This window comes from Lepidochelys olivacea, assembly GCF_965140295.1.
Source record: "Lepidochelys olivacea isolate rLepOli2 genome assembly, chromosome: 3".
In the NCBI taxonomy this organism is placed as follows: Eukaryota; Metazoa; Chordata; order Testudines; family Cheloniidae; genus Lepidochelys; species Lepidochelys olivacea.
Genome location: NC_140413.1, coordinates 187,343,626 through 187,358,741, shown reverse-complemented (window position 1 = coordinate 187,358,741; position 15,116 = coordinate 187,343,626). Strand labels below are relative to the sequence as shown.

General features: G+C 39.7%; 1 protein-coding gene across 1 annotated transcript in view; it reads left to right on the top strand.

The window, feature by feature from the left end:
* The window catches only part of PNPT1 (polyribonucleotide nucleotidyltransferase 1), a 44,775-nt gene extending 38,755 nt beyond the window's left edge, over window positions 1-6,020 (top strand). Inside the window, exons 25-28 of the mRNA XM_084622266.1 lie at window positions 25-80; window positions 1,969-2,047; window positions 3,316-3,363; window positions 3,790-6,020. Of these exons, the coding sequence (XP_084478392.1) occupies window positions 25-80; window positions 1,969-2,047; window positions 3,316-3,363; window positions 3,790-3,945 (339 nt within the window). The 3' untranslated portion in view covers window positions 3,946-6,020. The remainder of the gene's footprint in view (window positions 1-24; window positions 81-1,968; window positions 2,048-3,315; window positions 3,364-3,789) is intronic.
* The last annotated feature ends 9,096 nt before the right edge of the window (window positions 6,021-15,116 follow it).

Here is a 15,116-nt window from a genome sequence, read left to right as displayed (position 1 = left end):
CCTTTTTTTTTTTTTTTCCTGCAGCAGGAGCATCATTTGGAATTTGGAGCTGTTTATACAGCCACAATAACTGAAATTAGGTAAGATATACTTGACTTCTGAAGTTGAGATGAACTCATACATATGTATATACATTTCACTATTTCAGGAAGTCTAATTGATACCAGGGATTTTTTTTTAAGTGGTCACTTACAATATAATTAGAGAGACTTAATTTAACTCATTACATATTTCTATCCCTTTAGACCCCAGAAATCCAGATTCTGGGGTTATCTTACAGCTATATGAAACTGAAAGGTTCAGTGAGGCATTGGCCTTGAGAACTCAGGGGTCATGGAAGGATTATTGTTTGGGAAGAGTTTGAGCTGTCTACTAATTCTTTAGGGAAGGAAATTTGAAGTCCTATCTTGCATACATCATCTTGTGATACCATCATAGAATCATAGAATATCAGGGTTGGAAGGGACCCCAGAAGGTCATCTAGTCCAACCCCCTGCTCGAAGCAGGACCAATTCCCAGTTAAATCATCCCAGCCAGGGCTTTGTCAAGCCTGACCTTAAAAACCTCTAAGGAAGGAGATTCTACCACCTCCCTAGGTAACGCATTCCAGTGTTTCACCACCCTCTTAGTGAAAAAGTTTTTCCTAATATCCAATCTAAACCTCCCCCACTGCAACTTGAGACCATTACTCCTCGTTCTGTCATCTGCTACCATTGAGAACAGTCTAGAGCCATCCTCTTTGGAACCCCCTTTCAGGTAGTTGAAAGCAGCGATCAAATCCCCCCTCATTCTTCTCTTCTGCAGGCTAAACAATCCCAGCTCCCTCAGCCTCTCCTCATAAGTCATGTGGTCTAGACCCCTAATCATTTTTGTTGCCCTTCGCTGGACCCTCTCCAATTTATCCACATCCTTCTTGTAGTGTGGGGCCCAAAACTGGACACAGTACTCCAGATGAGGCCTCACCAATGTCAAATAGAGGGGAACGATCACGTCCCTCGATCTGCTCGCTATGCCCCTACTTATACATCCCAAAATGCCATTGGCCTTCTTGGCAACAAGGGCACACTGCTGACTCATATCCAGCTTCTCGTCCACTGTCACCCCTAGGTCCTTTTCCGCAGAACTGCTGCCTAGCCATTCGGTCCCTAGTCTGTAGCTGTGCATTGGGTTCTTCCATCCTAAGTGCAGGATCCTGCACTTATCCTTATTGAACCTCATCAGAAGGGGATTCTCTTCCCAAGGAGCAGGCAAGCCGGGCAGACCTGAATGTAGAGTAACTTAGTGCCGGTTCATCTATGTAGACCCATTGTAGAAGATTGTTAGGCAGTATTAAGAATGCAGAGGAGCAGACCCTTTTATAAGTGGGAACCCTTATAAAACTAGATACTGTTTGATAATATATATTTCTTTTCTGACAAAGTTTATTTATTTATTTATTTATTTATTTATTTATTTTTAAGTAAGTTGTAAAAGCACTGCAGGACAGATGTATTACCCTCCAAGACTTACGTAGAAAATCATTGTGCTGCTGGTGACATTGCTGTCAGCTCCTCTCCTAGAATTTTTCTATTGAAAAAATTATCCTCTTCTCCTTTTGTCAACAGAGCTTTTCTGTACACTTTGCTGTATCTGTCTTACGTATTTTTAAGGCCTCTAACACTTGGCACTCAGATGGAGTGGTAGTTTGCCTTTCCTTTACTACAATGGTATATATTGATTTAAAAGATAAACCTAGAAAAATATGTACTAGTCATTTGTTATTGAAAATGAAGCTTGCATTTCAGGACAGACAGTTCAAATAAATGTGTGCACCTCCTCTGTTCTGGTAGGTAAACAACAAAATAAAAGGACCAATAAAATCTTACTCAGGAAATTCAATTTATGTTTCCATTGGAACCATGAGCCAGAATAAATGTACAGCTGTCTAGACAAATTATTTTGAAATAACCAAAATCTTTTATGATGCAGAGATATTGGAGTGATGGTAAAACTGTATCCGAATATGTCTCCAGTGCTACTTCATAATTCACAACTTGATCAAAGAAAGGTAATAAAAGTTGTTCAAGTTAATAGGAAAACAGTGAGGCAAAGTTCTGGATTTCCAATCAAGATTTCCTCCTATTTTTTTTTTTTAATTAAGTTGTTCAAATAAGCTGGGAGAGGGGGTAGTGTAGCAATCTATCCTCGTTGCAGCGCCGGTCTGTAGGGTTAAAGGGAGATTATATTGCCTTTCCTAACAGCAATCAGATGTAAGGAAATGTATGTGGAGAGGAAGAGAGTAAGGGCTTCAAATTTCAGACTTTTACTAGCTGGAAGCTCATCAGAAAGACAGAGGCACAGCCAAGGTCCAGGGACATCACCTGAGTAAGAATCCCAGCAATCTGACTTTTACCTATGAATGGGTATGTGTGGGTGGGGGAGGCTGGCATTGCCCCTGGATAGTAAATCTCCTTCCTTGTCCTTCATGCTGGTCTCGACCTGTAGGTTTTGTGTATGAGGGAAAAGCGGGTTTAACAAAAATGGACGTAGTAAGTAAAATTTTAAAGGATTATATAATATAAAATTAACAATATTAAAAATCAGTATAGTTTGATAAACTGTACATTCTGATTTTATTTCATTTAATTGCATGTGGTTTACATTGGGGCATAGCAGCAAAGTTATTCTCTTCCTAACTAATAAATCTTGGGTACCTCAGGTTAGAAGCTGGCAGATAACGATCAGTCCCATGTCCTATGCGTGATATACTGCTGAAAATCTTGTCTCCTGCATTGGCTACCATGAAAAACTGTTTCCTTATTTTCTGAACCTTCTATGAACTGACTGCATGGAAATAGTTTTACTTTGTGTAATGACACATCCACTCCCAGTCTTTATTCAAGCCTAATTTAATGGTGTCCAGTTTTATGTATGTGCTGAATACCTCTCTTAGACTGGGTAGTTCAGTATTTAGGACCAAGTTTTTACCCTGTATACTGAAGTACAGCTCTGTTGAGATCAGCTGTTACTGAGAGAAGTGTATTGCCCTTGGAGATCCTGAATGTTTGGCATTTAACTTTTGCTTTTCACCATAGCAAATTGTAAAACAAACGTGATTCTGCTAGGGTATCCTGAACCTTTTAAATCCTCCATTGTAGTTGGAAAACGTGACCCCATTTAATTCCTGTTAAGTTGCAATGCTATATTCTAAGTAAAATAGAAGCCTTTACAAAAAGCTTTTATGTACCCATTACTCTTAGTAAAGCTAACTAACTCTTTCTATAACTTTCTGAATTTAAGAACATTTTGTTTAATTATGTAAATATTGTGTTCTAGATTAAACATCCTAGTGCCCTGGGATTAGATGTTGGCCAAGAAATTCAGGTATTTATTTAAACCTTGAAAGTGTTGAAAAAAATCGTTGTAGATTTTGGTTCATTATCTGAAGGTATAATAGTTTGCATATCGTCCTTGTTTTGTGTTTGCATAGGAGGAATACGGCTACATCTGCTAAAAAAAAAACAAAAACAAAAACAAAACTTCAGTCCATTATACTTGATAGCTTTGTGCCCTGGTTAAAAGCCTGATCCTGCTCCCTTGGAGTAAATGGGGTTTTAGCCATTGACTTCAGTAGGAGAAGGAATTGATTGTGCAAAATAGATTTAGTGATGCCCAACTTTATTAAACTATGAAGACTTATGTTCTAGCATTCACCTTAAATTTTGTTTCTTCAGTTTGATATGGTTAATTCTTACACTGAAACTTAATGTAACCTTGTCACAGTCTGAAAGCAATCTCATTTCTTCTTAGGTGAAATACTTCGGTCGTGATCCAACTGATGGCCGAATGAGGCTTTCACGTAAAGTACTTCAGTCACCAGCCACAACTGTGGTTAAAACTCTAAGTGACAAAAACAGTATTGTAATGGGAGCTGCAATTCCGGAGTCATCTAGCTCATCCTGTTGACTAGTAAGATCATAAGAACTGTTATGGACATATTAGTTCTGAACTTTTTAACGATTGAAAACATATTGTGAATGACAAGTTTGTATATTGTACAGATAACATTTTAATTGTGTATAAATACTGTTTGATGCTGGTTACTATTGAAATTTTCATCCCTATCTCCTTGGCTATTTCATTCTGTGTCACAAAAAGCTTAGTTTCATTGTAGTATTGTTGCAAATTATATAAAATTGCCAAGGAAAAACTAACAATTCTGGACTTTGGGTTGGCTACCGTATATAAGCTATCAGAAAAGAACTATGTTTATTTTTAAGAAGTCTTACTCATAATGCCAAAGAGCAGATACAAACCCTGTTCAAATAAATGTAAAGTTTGCTGCTCTCTTGGAAGTTCGGACCCACACAGTGGAATGCCTGAAGTTGTCACCCTTACACAAAAATGTTTTCATAGCGTCTCCCTAACGTGCATTTGACTGTAGTCTTAATTTAAGATTTTTCAGAAGAATATTATGTGCGTTTTTTCTACAGAAGCAAATGGGACAGTAGACAAACCTGACTGTTTATAAAATGGAGGCAAAAGCATGCCATGTCATTGGCAAATCAATTGTTTTAGTAGTAATCACTTAAGATATTGTCACTGGTTTAGAACAATCTTATTCTCTAGATTGGTGGAGCTATGTGCTGATTTAGAGGAATGCAAAAATAAACTTAATTTAGTGCATTTTTAACAAACATTTGTGAATGTGCAACCTTTTTAATTTAACTCCTATTTTGTCAGTTGGTCCCTGGAAAAGAATGGTATCTTGCATTTTCTTTGGAAGATAACATGGTAACCAAATAATCCAACTTTAATAAAAGCATACTGTGCTAGAACCTATAGACTGACAGTGAATCAAATAAATATGTAGAGAAACAAACTATCAAAGCTAAGAGGTGATGTAAAGTCTCATAATTTTAAGATGCTGTTAGAAAATTTGGCAAAAATTCCATCAGTATCTTATGCTACTATTCAGAGTAAGCATAGAGAGAATCTAAAACCCTCCAGTTGCATAGGTTGGAGAGCAGACCTCTGTAGCTCCTTAAAACAGACATTTTCAGAGTTAATGTTTCAGGAATATCTGATAGCATTCCAACGTAAATGGTAAAAGGTGAGAAGCTCTCTTTCACTGATAGTCCTTTACATAAGGCAAAACTAATTCCACAACTTTTGATTTTTGGGATGTTCCACTTTTAGTTTAGCACTTAAATTAGCACAATGTACCTCTGTTAGTCAAAGCCCAACTGCAGGACACAACCTATAATGAAGGATATAAGGAAAAAAATTTCAGCAATCTGCAAGATATGTAGAATTCACTACGTTAGCATGGGTAACATTTAACCTCATTTTCATGGTTCATCATTTCAGTTACAAGTATTGTAATTCACAATAATTTAAAGTGAGAGCACCACATTTGTATAGAACACTAGAAATTTTATAATACTAAAATGGATAGTGGAAAGGAGTGGGAAAACACAAAGAGAATCTAAGACCTGATAATTTAGAATTAAATGCTGATGAACCCTCCCAAAATAAACAAATATAAGAATAGGAGTATTGAGATTGTAATACATTTGTTTTCCAGCTCTGAGTTAAACCATTGTGTCTGGTATACTTTTCAAAAATCTTGTATTAATTCGGTGGAGGAATTTTAATATTCTTAATGTTCAATCAAGATGATTTCATCAGATTCTCTTAAACTCAAAGGGACATTTTTAAAAGGTTATAAGAATTAACCAACACCATGTGTGGAGGCTTCCAAAATCAGTTAAGAAGACACCCATTCCCATGCTGGTCTGAAACTTTGTCTAACAGTAGAAAACCAAGCCTTCCGTTAGTGGCAGGTAGGCTCAGAAGCTCCCGGAATTTAAAAAAAAAAAAAAAGTGTGGCATAACATACAGGGAAATATTTATCTCTTAGTACAAAATAAACACTTGTATTTGGGGAGGAGAAATGTGAACATCTGAGTGTGAATGTACAGCGACAATTATTTTGCTATTTTTTATTCTTAGTAAATATTAAAAGAATATTGACCCAGTTATATTTGTAGTTTTTTGTTCCTCACAGTATAAGCTTGAAATATAATTTTTTCCCTACCAATCTTTTGCTTGTCCACTTGTCTATTATAGTATTTCCAGTGAGATACCCTTTCACGTCACTGGTTTTGTCACTACGAATTACCAGCACAGGTAACCAGTGAGCTCACACTCAATGGGTAATATTATTGGAGTAACATATGCTAATGATCTCACATCAACCCTAAACAGAATCTGAGCAGAGAAATGTTTTAACTTTTCATTTACTTCCTTTAGGAAATATAACCTCAGTCTAAATGTGCCCACAGTTTCTAGTACAGTCTATGTTTGATGGACACTGAAGTTCCGTTTTACATTTTTCTTTTAACAGTTGGCCAAGGAAGTAGTCTGATTACTAATGTGAATATATTGATTTTGTTTGAGGCACTGAATTGTGTCTCAACATCAGAGGTTTAATCAGCACTCCACTAGGTGTCCAATGAAGCTGATGGTTTGCAATCTGACCTGAATCCAATTTTTCACCCAGCTGTGAAGGTTAATAATTAGATCATTTGAATGGCTAGGACTGATGTGCTTTTATTTAATATGAAATGTTAGTCTATTGTAGATCATTTAACTCCTCAAAGTGTGGTTACATTCTGAAAAATGACACTGCAAAAATGGCATTGTAGCATTCCAAATTTGCTCACTTCTTATTTTTTTAATTGCTAGCCCTGCAAACTCAATGTGTGGGGTCAATTTTAAGTTCTTTCTGGCTTGAACACAACCACCAATAAAGAATTTTCATTTGGAGCACAGTTAACAATTGATGATCCATGAGCCAAAAAGAACCCAACTCCTTCTATAGATGGATTGGCTTTTCTGGGTTAATAAGAGAAAAAACATATTTATGTTAACGTAAGCAGGTATAAAACTAAATATCAGCATGGACCAGATCTTTTGAGTATGGATCTGGTGAGGTTTTTTTTTTTTTACGTAGTCACTTTTATGACCATAACTCTACTTCAAATAAATAACATAGATACAAAAAGTGCCTAACATTTTAGGCATCTGATCCTGTATGTCTGAAAACTCTAACTTTTTATTATTTATTTGTATTTGTATTATTGTAGCACTTAGAACCCTACTACTAGTCATACACAATAAACCCATTGTGCTACGTGCAGCACAGATGACAAGGCTACTTTAACTCTAGGGGAAAAATAAACTACTTTTTGACAAACAAAACCTGGTCGATAGAGTCTGCAGCCATGTCTACACTATAAACTTTAGTTAACTCAAGTTACATTGGTGTTCAGCCACTGAAGGTTATATATTGCTGGGACAGGTGAATACTTGGCTGCTTGCACTAGAAAATGCGTCTGCTCATCAGGAGTGCTTGTGTCAATATAAAGTGTGGTGGCCCATGGGTGGACCATCCGCTGCAATCCATTTTGGGACATGTTTTATGAGATAGTAACGATTTGCCCAGGGATTGCTGGGAGCTGGCGGCCAAGTTACCAGCATGCAGTTTTCTCCAGCTCATGATACCTTCCACATCTCGTAACTTTTGCATTGCTATTTAAAAATCACACAGACCTTCAAGAAGTACTGCAATATGCAGGATCACAATGAGAAAGGCATCTCATTGTGATATCTTTGAGGACAGTTTGCTTGGGTACATAACAGGGGAAAAAAATTCCAGATTGCTTGTAGTGTTCACGGAGCAGTTGCAGGTGGAATGTTTCTGGGGCTGAGAAACAAGCACTGACTTGTTGGCTCGCCTTACAGTGCGGGGTTGGGACAATGAGCAGTGGCTTTAGAACTTTTGGATGTTAAAAGGCCACTTTCCTGAATCTGTGTGTCAGGCTCACCCCAGCCCTCCAGCACATGAGCACCAGAATGAGAGCTACATTGACAGTGGAGAAGCGAATGTTAATTGCACTCTGGAAGCTTGTAATGCAAGATTGCTACCGGTCAATGGGAAATTATTTTGCAGTTGGAAAATCTACAGTGGGGGACCTTGTCATGCAATTGTGTAGGGCCATTAATTGTCTCCTGCTACTCAGGACTGAGACTTTGAGCAAGGTGCAGGAAATAGTGGATAGATTTATAGCAGTGTAGTTCCCAAAGTGCTGTAAGCAATAGATGGCACCAGCCCACCTTGCTACAGAGTACATCAACAGAAAGGGCTACTTTTCTATGGTTCTGCAACCAGTGGTGGATCCCGGTGGATACTTCACTGATATCAGTGTGACTGGTCAGAGAAGGTGTGTGATGCTCTCTTCTTTAAGAACGCAGGACTGTTCAAGAAGCTGCAAGCAGAGACATTATTTCCTGACCAGCAGCTTATCATTGGCAATTTGGAAGTGCCTGTTCTGATCCTGAATGCAGAATGACAGCTGAATGTGCTTTTGGTAGGTTGAAGGGACGCTGTCAGGGTTTACTCACTAGATTGAATCTCCGTGAGAAAAATATCCCAGTGATTATAGCTGTCTTTTGTGTCCTGCATAATTTCTGTGAGGAAAAGGGGGGCAAAGCTGCCATCAGGGTGGAGGTGGAGCCGGCTGTCTGAGTTTGAATAGCCTGATTTAAAAGAGCCCAATATGGGGCTATGTGTTGTGTTGTTTTTCAAAGTCATCCACAGTAGTGTTCTCTCTTAAAGGCTTGAGATAGTGTATGTCTTGTGTAACTTAAGTCATGTGTATTTTGGTTTTTGCCTTCTGCTATCCTTTTGTGCCATCTGCAAATTATAAATACTGCTGGGCCTGTAGCTTTGCCTGCCACTATGTGCACTCAGTGTGCAGCGGCAGTCAAAAAAGCGAACAGACTATTGGGAATCATCAAGAAAGGGATAGATAATAAGACAGAAAATATCATATTGCCTCTATAGAAATCCATAGTACCTTGAATACTGCGTGCGGATGTGGTCACCCCATCTCAAAAAAGATATATTGGAATTGGAAAAGGTTCAGAAAAGGCAACAAAAATTGTTAGGGGTATAGAACGGCTCTGTATGAGAAGAGATTAATAAGACTGGGACTTTTCAGCTTGGAAAAGAGGCGAATAAGGGGGGGATATGATAGAGGTCTATAAAATCATGAGTGGTATAGAGAAAGTAAATAAGGAAGTGTTATTTACTCCTTCTCATAATACAAGAAAAAGGGGCCACCAAATGAAATTGGTAAGTAGCAGGTATAAAACACAAGAAAGTAGTATTTTTTCACACAATGCACTGTCAACCTCTGGACTTCCTTGCCAGAGGGTGTTGTGAAGGCCAATACTATAACGGGGTTCAAAAGGGAGCTAGATAGATTCATGGAAGATAGGTCCATCCATGGCTATTAGCCAGGATGGGTAGGAATGGTGTCCCTAGCCTCTGTTTGCCAGAAACTGGGATTGGGAGGCAGGGCGTGGATCACTTGATGATAACCTGTCTGTTCATTCCCTTTGGGGCACCTGCCATTGGCCACTGTCAGAGGACTGGATACTGTGCTTGATGGACCTTTGGTCTGAGCCAGTATGGCCAGTCTTATGCTCTTATGAATTCTATGGTTCTTGCTGCACATTTATAAATATGGCTGGGTTTTTCATGATCTGAATTCTGTGGTGCTTCACCTGCATTTATAAATTCTGTTTGATTTCTTTGCTGCTGTAATATTTGTTGTGAACTAATAAAGGTACTTTGATTATCCAAAAATTAGTACACAAAATCAAAGTGCAAATAAACACATACATACAATATTATACCAACTTAACATAATAGGATGAAACTTTTAAAATTCCTATTGAAAAGGAAGTAAACATTAATGTCTATTTGTGTAAACAAAAAGGTAGTTCAGTGTACTCCATTGTGGCTACAGACGCCAATCTGTGATTTTTTTTCCCAGGTCAGTGTATATGCAGCTGTGGCTTTGTTTGATGAGAAGTAGAGTGGTGGTAGGGGTAAGGATGTGGTCTGTGATGCTACATAGTATGCTGGATGGAACAGTGTAGGGAGCTGCAACTGTGGAATTCTCCATGGACTGCAAAGGCTGATTCCAGGATTTTTTTGACCTGTAGGTTAACCAGGATCTGCATCATTTAGGTTTGCTGCCTGAGAAGACCAGTTAGGTTCTGGTGCATTTCACACTCCTTGTCCTGCTGGAACCCCTGGGCCTTTTGCTGGTCCCTCTATTATTCTCCATGCTCTTGGTTATATTGGCCTTCCAAACAGTCTGTTCCTGGTCCAGTGCAGCACTCGCTTGTAAGATCTCACCAACCATGTCTTCCTTTTCCTCATGATTAGGTGTTCTGTGACCCGGAGGGGGCACCTAAGGCCCCACCAGTCCAGAAGCTGTTGATAAAAACAGACAGATAAGCCATTAGATTTATAGTCACAACAGACATGGAAAGGTAAGTTTCAAAACATCCTTCCCTTATTCCCAAAAATACTTTTTAATAAGAAATGCTTATTGACATTTCAGCTTTGTAGCACTGGGGTATAGCACCACTCTACAGCTCCAACCATGGTGATTGCAGCATGGTCTGGAAGATGGGAGTGAGGGTTTCTGTTGCATGAAGCTATAGAATTCCAGCCCTGGTTCCATGATATGGGGCAGTGGCATGTGACAGGGTGCTCCAATCACTGCATGTATGATGCCGCCTCCTGGGCATTATGGGGATTAGATCTGCAAGGTCGACACCCCTTCCTGCTGTTTTATGCCATCACTCCATCTCTCTCTCTGGTCTTCAGCCCCATTCTCACTCTAAGAACTGCAGTGTCCTCTTCGTGACTTGGCCCTCTGACCAGATCACTCTGTGTGCCCCACTTCAGGGATACAGTCCTTCACATTCTCTGACACTCCCACAGTAACCCAGGTAGTCTTCCAGTTTATTGCCCCACCAGTGCCACTTCCCCAGTGGCAGATAAAGGAACCCGGGCCTGCCCTCTACCCCGGATTATAGTCCAGGGATCTTCAACCTAGCAGTTCTGGGCTTTACTCACTGCTCCTCCCCTGGACTGCTTCCTATTCTTCTGGTTCCCCCCTTTGTCTTGATGTACTAGGTCCAAACCCTCTTCCTAGGAAGTGACTGCTGCCCCTGTCTGTTGCCAGCTTCCTAGCATTATAGGCCACACGTCTTCCTGCCCATCAGAATGTGCTTGCCATCAAATTCCTGCTCCCCGGCTCTTCCTCAAGATGCAGCTTATGGAGTTAATAGGTCTACCTGGCCGCCTTAACCCCTTTCAGTCCTGTGGGGACACCCCCATCACAAGGCAATATATATTGGTATTATTTTTCATAGACAGTGGTGATTTTGGCTGATTTTTCACTTCTGAGGGGCACAAAACCCAGCTCCCAGTAGCATCCCAAAGCCACCCGTGCTCATGTGCTGCTGGCTTGTTTGCTATGATGGTGCCAGTCAAGCTGTTTGCAGAGTTTGGGAAAGTATTGTAATGTGGAGGAAGAAATAAGGTCGCCGTCCCTAGAAATCTTCAGAAGAGGATTGCAGAGTATTTCTAGAGAAGTTTGAGATTTTTCAGGAGGATGAAAGGGAAATCCCTACTCACCCAAATAAGGTGCTCCACAGTTCTCCCTCTGTCTGGCCCAACAAGGGAATTGAAAGCAGATAGCAACTCTACTTTTGTTTGTTCTACTTCTGCCTAAGTACAGGAATTGTTTTTAATATATTTCCTAACTTTTTATATTCTCTCAATGTACCAGTAAAACAATGAAAAGTCAATACTCTGTCTGGAACTCTTTGAGGATGGTCCGGGTACTGTTTTTAAATGGCCGGGGCAGGAGAGAAAAGCAAATAAAATATTGTAAGCACAAATTCGTATACACTCATCCAAGCTTCTTCCCTTTCATCAGCAATCTAATCTGTGCTTGCCTGGGGAGACTGGCTACACTCCTGCAGAGTTTCAAACAGGCCCTAGCTTGTGTCATGGTTGGAGTCCCCTGCCACCTCTCCCTCTTGTTCCGTGTTGTTCACAGCAGGGTTCTCCTTCTCAGGCTCCTCTAAGGTGTCCACAGTAGTCGGTGGAATGCTGGTGAGGTCAATGCCAAGGATGTCATGCAGTTCATTGTAAAAGCGGCAGGTCTGAGGGCACACCAGATTTCTTGTTGTTTTCCCTCGCCTTTTGGTATCCCTGGTGAAATTCCTTTGTTTTCACTGTTGCTGTTCCCTGTCATATATCCTGCATCCGTGTGCAATTTGCTTATAGATATCCATCTTTCTACGGTTGTTCCATAGCTGTTCTTTCTTGCACAGCCTCTTGTCCACACAGACCCAAGAGAGCTAATAAGTCTTGCCTGCTCCAGGCAGGTGTCTAGTACCTCTGTGTGCATAAAGCCATGGTTGGTTGCAGGCTGTCCTTAGGATTTATGGGACCCTACGCAGTATTATTAAACTGGTGCCCCTATGCCCGATGGCAGCCCCGGGGTGGGGAGGAGGGATGAGGCAGCAAAGGATACCAAGTTGCCCGGCTCACCTCACCGTGTCGGAGAATCACAATTCCTTGTAGAGACCCCCGTACTCTCTCCCTCATGCAGAATGTGAGGTGCTGGTGCATTTGGCTCTGTGAATACGGCCCCTGCCTAAGGAGACTGCAGCGCAACCTGGGTGTGCGGGAGCAACCCGCTTTTACCTGCTGTCATGGGTAGTGGGTGAAGCTGCTGCTTCAGGAGGCTAGCTCCCTAGCCCACCTCTTCTGCCTGTGGCCCTGCCCTCTCCCCACTGTCTCCCTCCTCTGTTCCCTCCCCCTCTGTGCTCACCTCCTTCCAGCCAAATCCCTGAACCCAAATGAAGCAAATGACATTTGAAAAAAACACTCTTCTGTAATTTCTGCAAATGGAACATGTTTTCCACTGCATGCCAGATGGTGAAAACTGGACATGCAGAAGGTACCTAATTAAAAGCACTAAACTTGGGAATAAAAAATGTCAGTCACAGGTTTTTTGATATACCCTGAAGTTTGTCAGAAATTTATTTGCAGAAACTTTGTAGTAAGGGCAAATCAGCTGTCTTGCTGAATACAACATTAAACATTATGGAATACATGAGGCAGCTCTTCTCTGTTTCACATTTTCTTAATCTGTATTTCTAAGCTGATTTTATATTTTAAATGTACTCTGAAACCTTCAGAAAGTAATCATTCCAGATTACTACATATTTAATTCACTGAAACAAATACATTATTTTAAATCAATCAGTCACAGAGGTTTAGTGTGTTCATAACAACATTCATTGCTTTTAGAAAAAGGAACACTAATTTACTTTGCGTGATCTCCATAACAACAGACATGTTTATGAAATTTCACCAACTTTAAAAAATATGTTTCCAAAGATTTTAGGCATAACAAAGGATTTTATATCTTACTACGGTACTGATTTTGCTAGAGGCTTCTCTTAAAACTAGTTTATCAGAAGTAAAGAAAGGGGAACTTGTTTGTCCAGCTGTCTGGCAGGGAAGGGGTGTTGCCCCTTTAAGGGCTCTCTTCAACAGCGGGATGAAGGTAGAAGGGGATGGACAGGAAGACTTTGGAAGCAAGTTTTTTGTACTATAGTAATTAAAATTAAAATGTGTATTTTAGATAATGGTGATCCTTTGAAGGATTTATTTAAAAAATTATATGTCTGAAGATCCAAGCATTTAAGGCTAAAGATGAATACTCAGATTGTGCATCTAAAAATCTATGCAAGGATTTTTTTAGAGGTGTGATTTTATCATCTTCACCAACATACTAATGAAATATTTTTGAAGCAAATTTTAAACTAAGGTCCTGTAGACTAACATGTTCTGAGTAAATATTACAGTAATGCACAACTGTTTTTGTCAGTAAATTCAGAAACTGACAGTATATACCTGGGGGTTGGCAAATGCCTGTTAAATGGCTTCATTACCATTTGAATGGCTCTTTAATATTTTCAATGTGCTAATAGGTCTGGCAACCTGGAAAGCTTTTTCACTTTTAAGTTACTAGATACCCTCTGAAGGAAGACTCACCAGGCTGCAGCAGTTAGCTGTGGGAGCCTGCAGGATGGGTCAGAACAGGGATAGGAAGAGGTGGGAGGGTGGACACTGAGACCCAGGGGTGCCCCCAAATTTTCAGGTGCCGTATGCAGCTGCACATGCTGCATATGCCTAAGGACGGCTCTGGTTGGTTGGACACAAACAAAGGTAAGCTGCTAGGTGTGCTTCCCAAGGTGGGCGACTAGGAAAGGGCATCACTGAAAAGGGTTGTGTATGCAAAATTTCTGGCTGAAATATATAGGGAAAGTGTGGGTCAGGGAGCAGAATTTACACATCTTAAATTGCTACACAAATTTTGTTCACATTTTACACACACATGGAAAATTACCTCTGAATTAAAACCAATCTTGAAAAATTTTAGCCCCCAAAGCATTTGTTGACCAAAGTTATGAACAACTGTAAAAAAGAATTTTATAATAGAAATTGACCTTCAACCATAGTTATGGTAAATACATAACTTCTCTGTACATAATTAGATTCAAAAATAGTTTGAAGAAAAAAGGTCCATTTTGCTCATTTCAGAATCCTGAAGTTTCCAAACATGAGCCTAGATTAAATTTTCAGATATATAATGTGAAATTTCTGTGTTAATTCATTTCAACAGGCTGGTTTGAGGAAAATGGTGACTTTAAAAGTCCATGAAACATGTATAATAAGAGAGAAGTTGTATATCTGTTTGAAGCTGCCAGTATTTATATGTAACTTAAATTCTTCAGTATCCCAAATTTATATCTTATTCTTGAAAACTAATGTCTGCAGTAGAATCTTGACATTTAGCAGATGATTTTGGATACATGTACAGGATCTGTCCAGCTCCCTAGTGGCACCCTTTTTGAAAAGGTGGTTGCACATCTATTATTCCATCTGAAGGTAGGGATAATTTCACCTTGTCTAGCTTATTTTATAAACTAGTCTTTGGCTATTTGAATCCAAATTAGTGGTATAGGTGTACTGATATAAAATTTTTGCTTTTTTGATCAAACCCTGCTGCCTTTTAGAAATTCGTTTGGTCTGCTTTAGTACAGATAGAGCCATTGAAAAATATTCCAGTCGATAGGAGTCTGACAATTACTTTTTACATTTTGCAGTCAAGATAATTAAG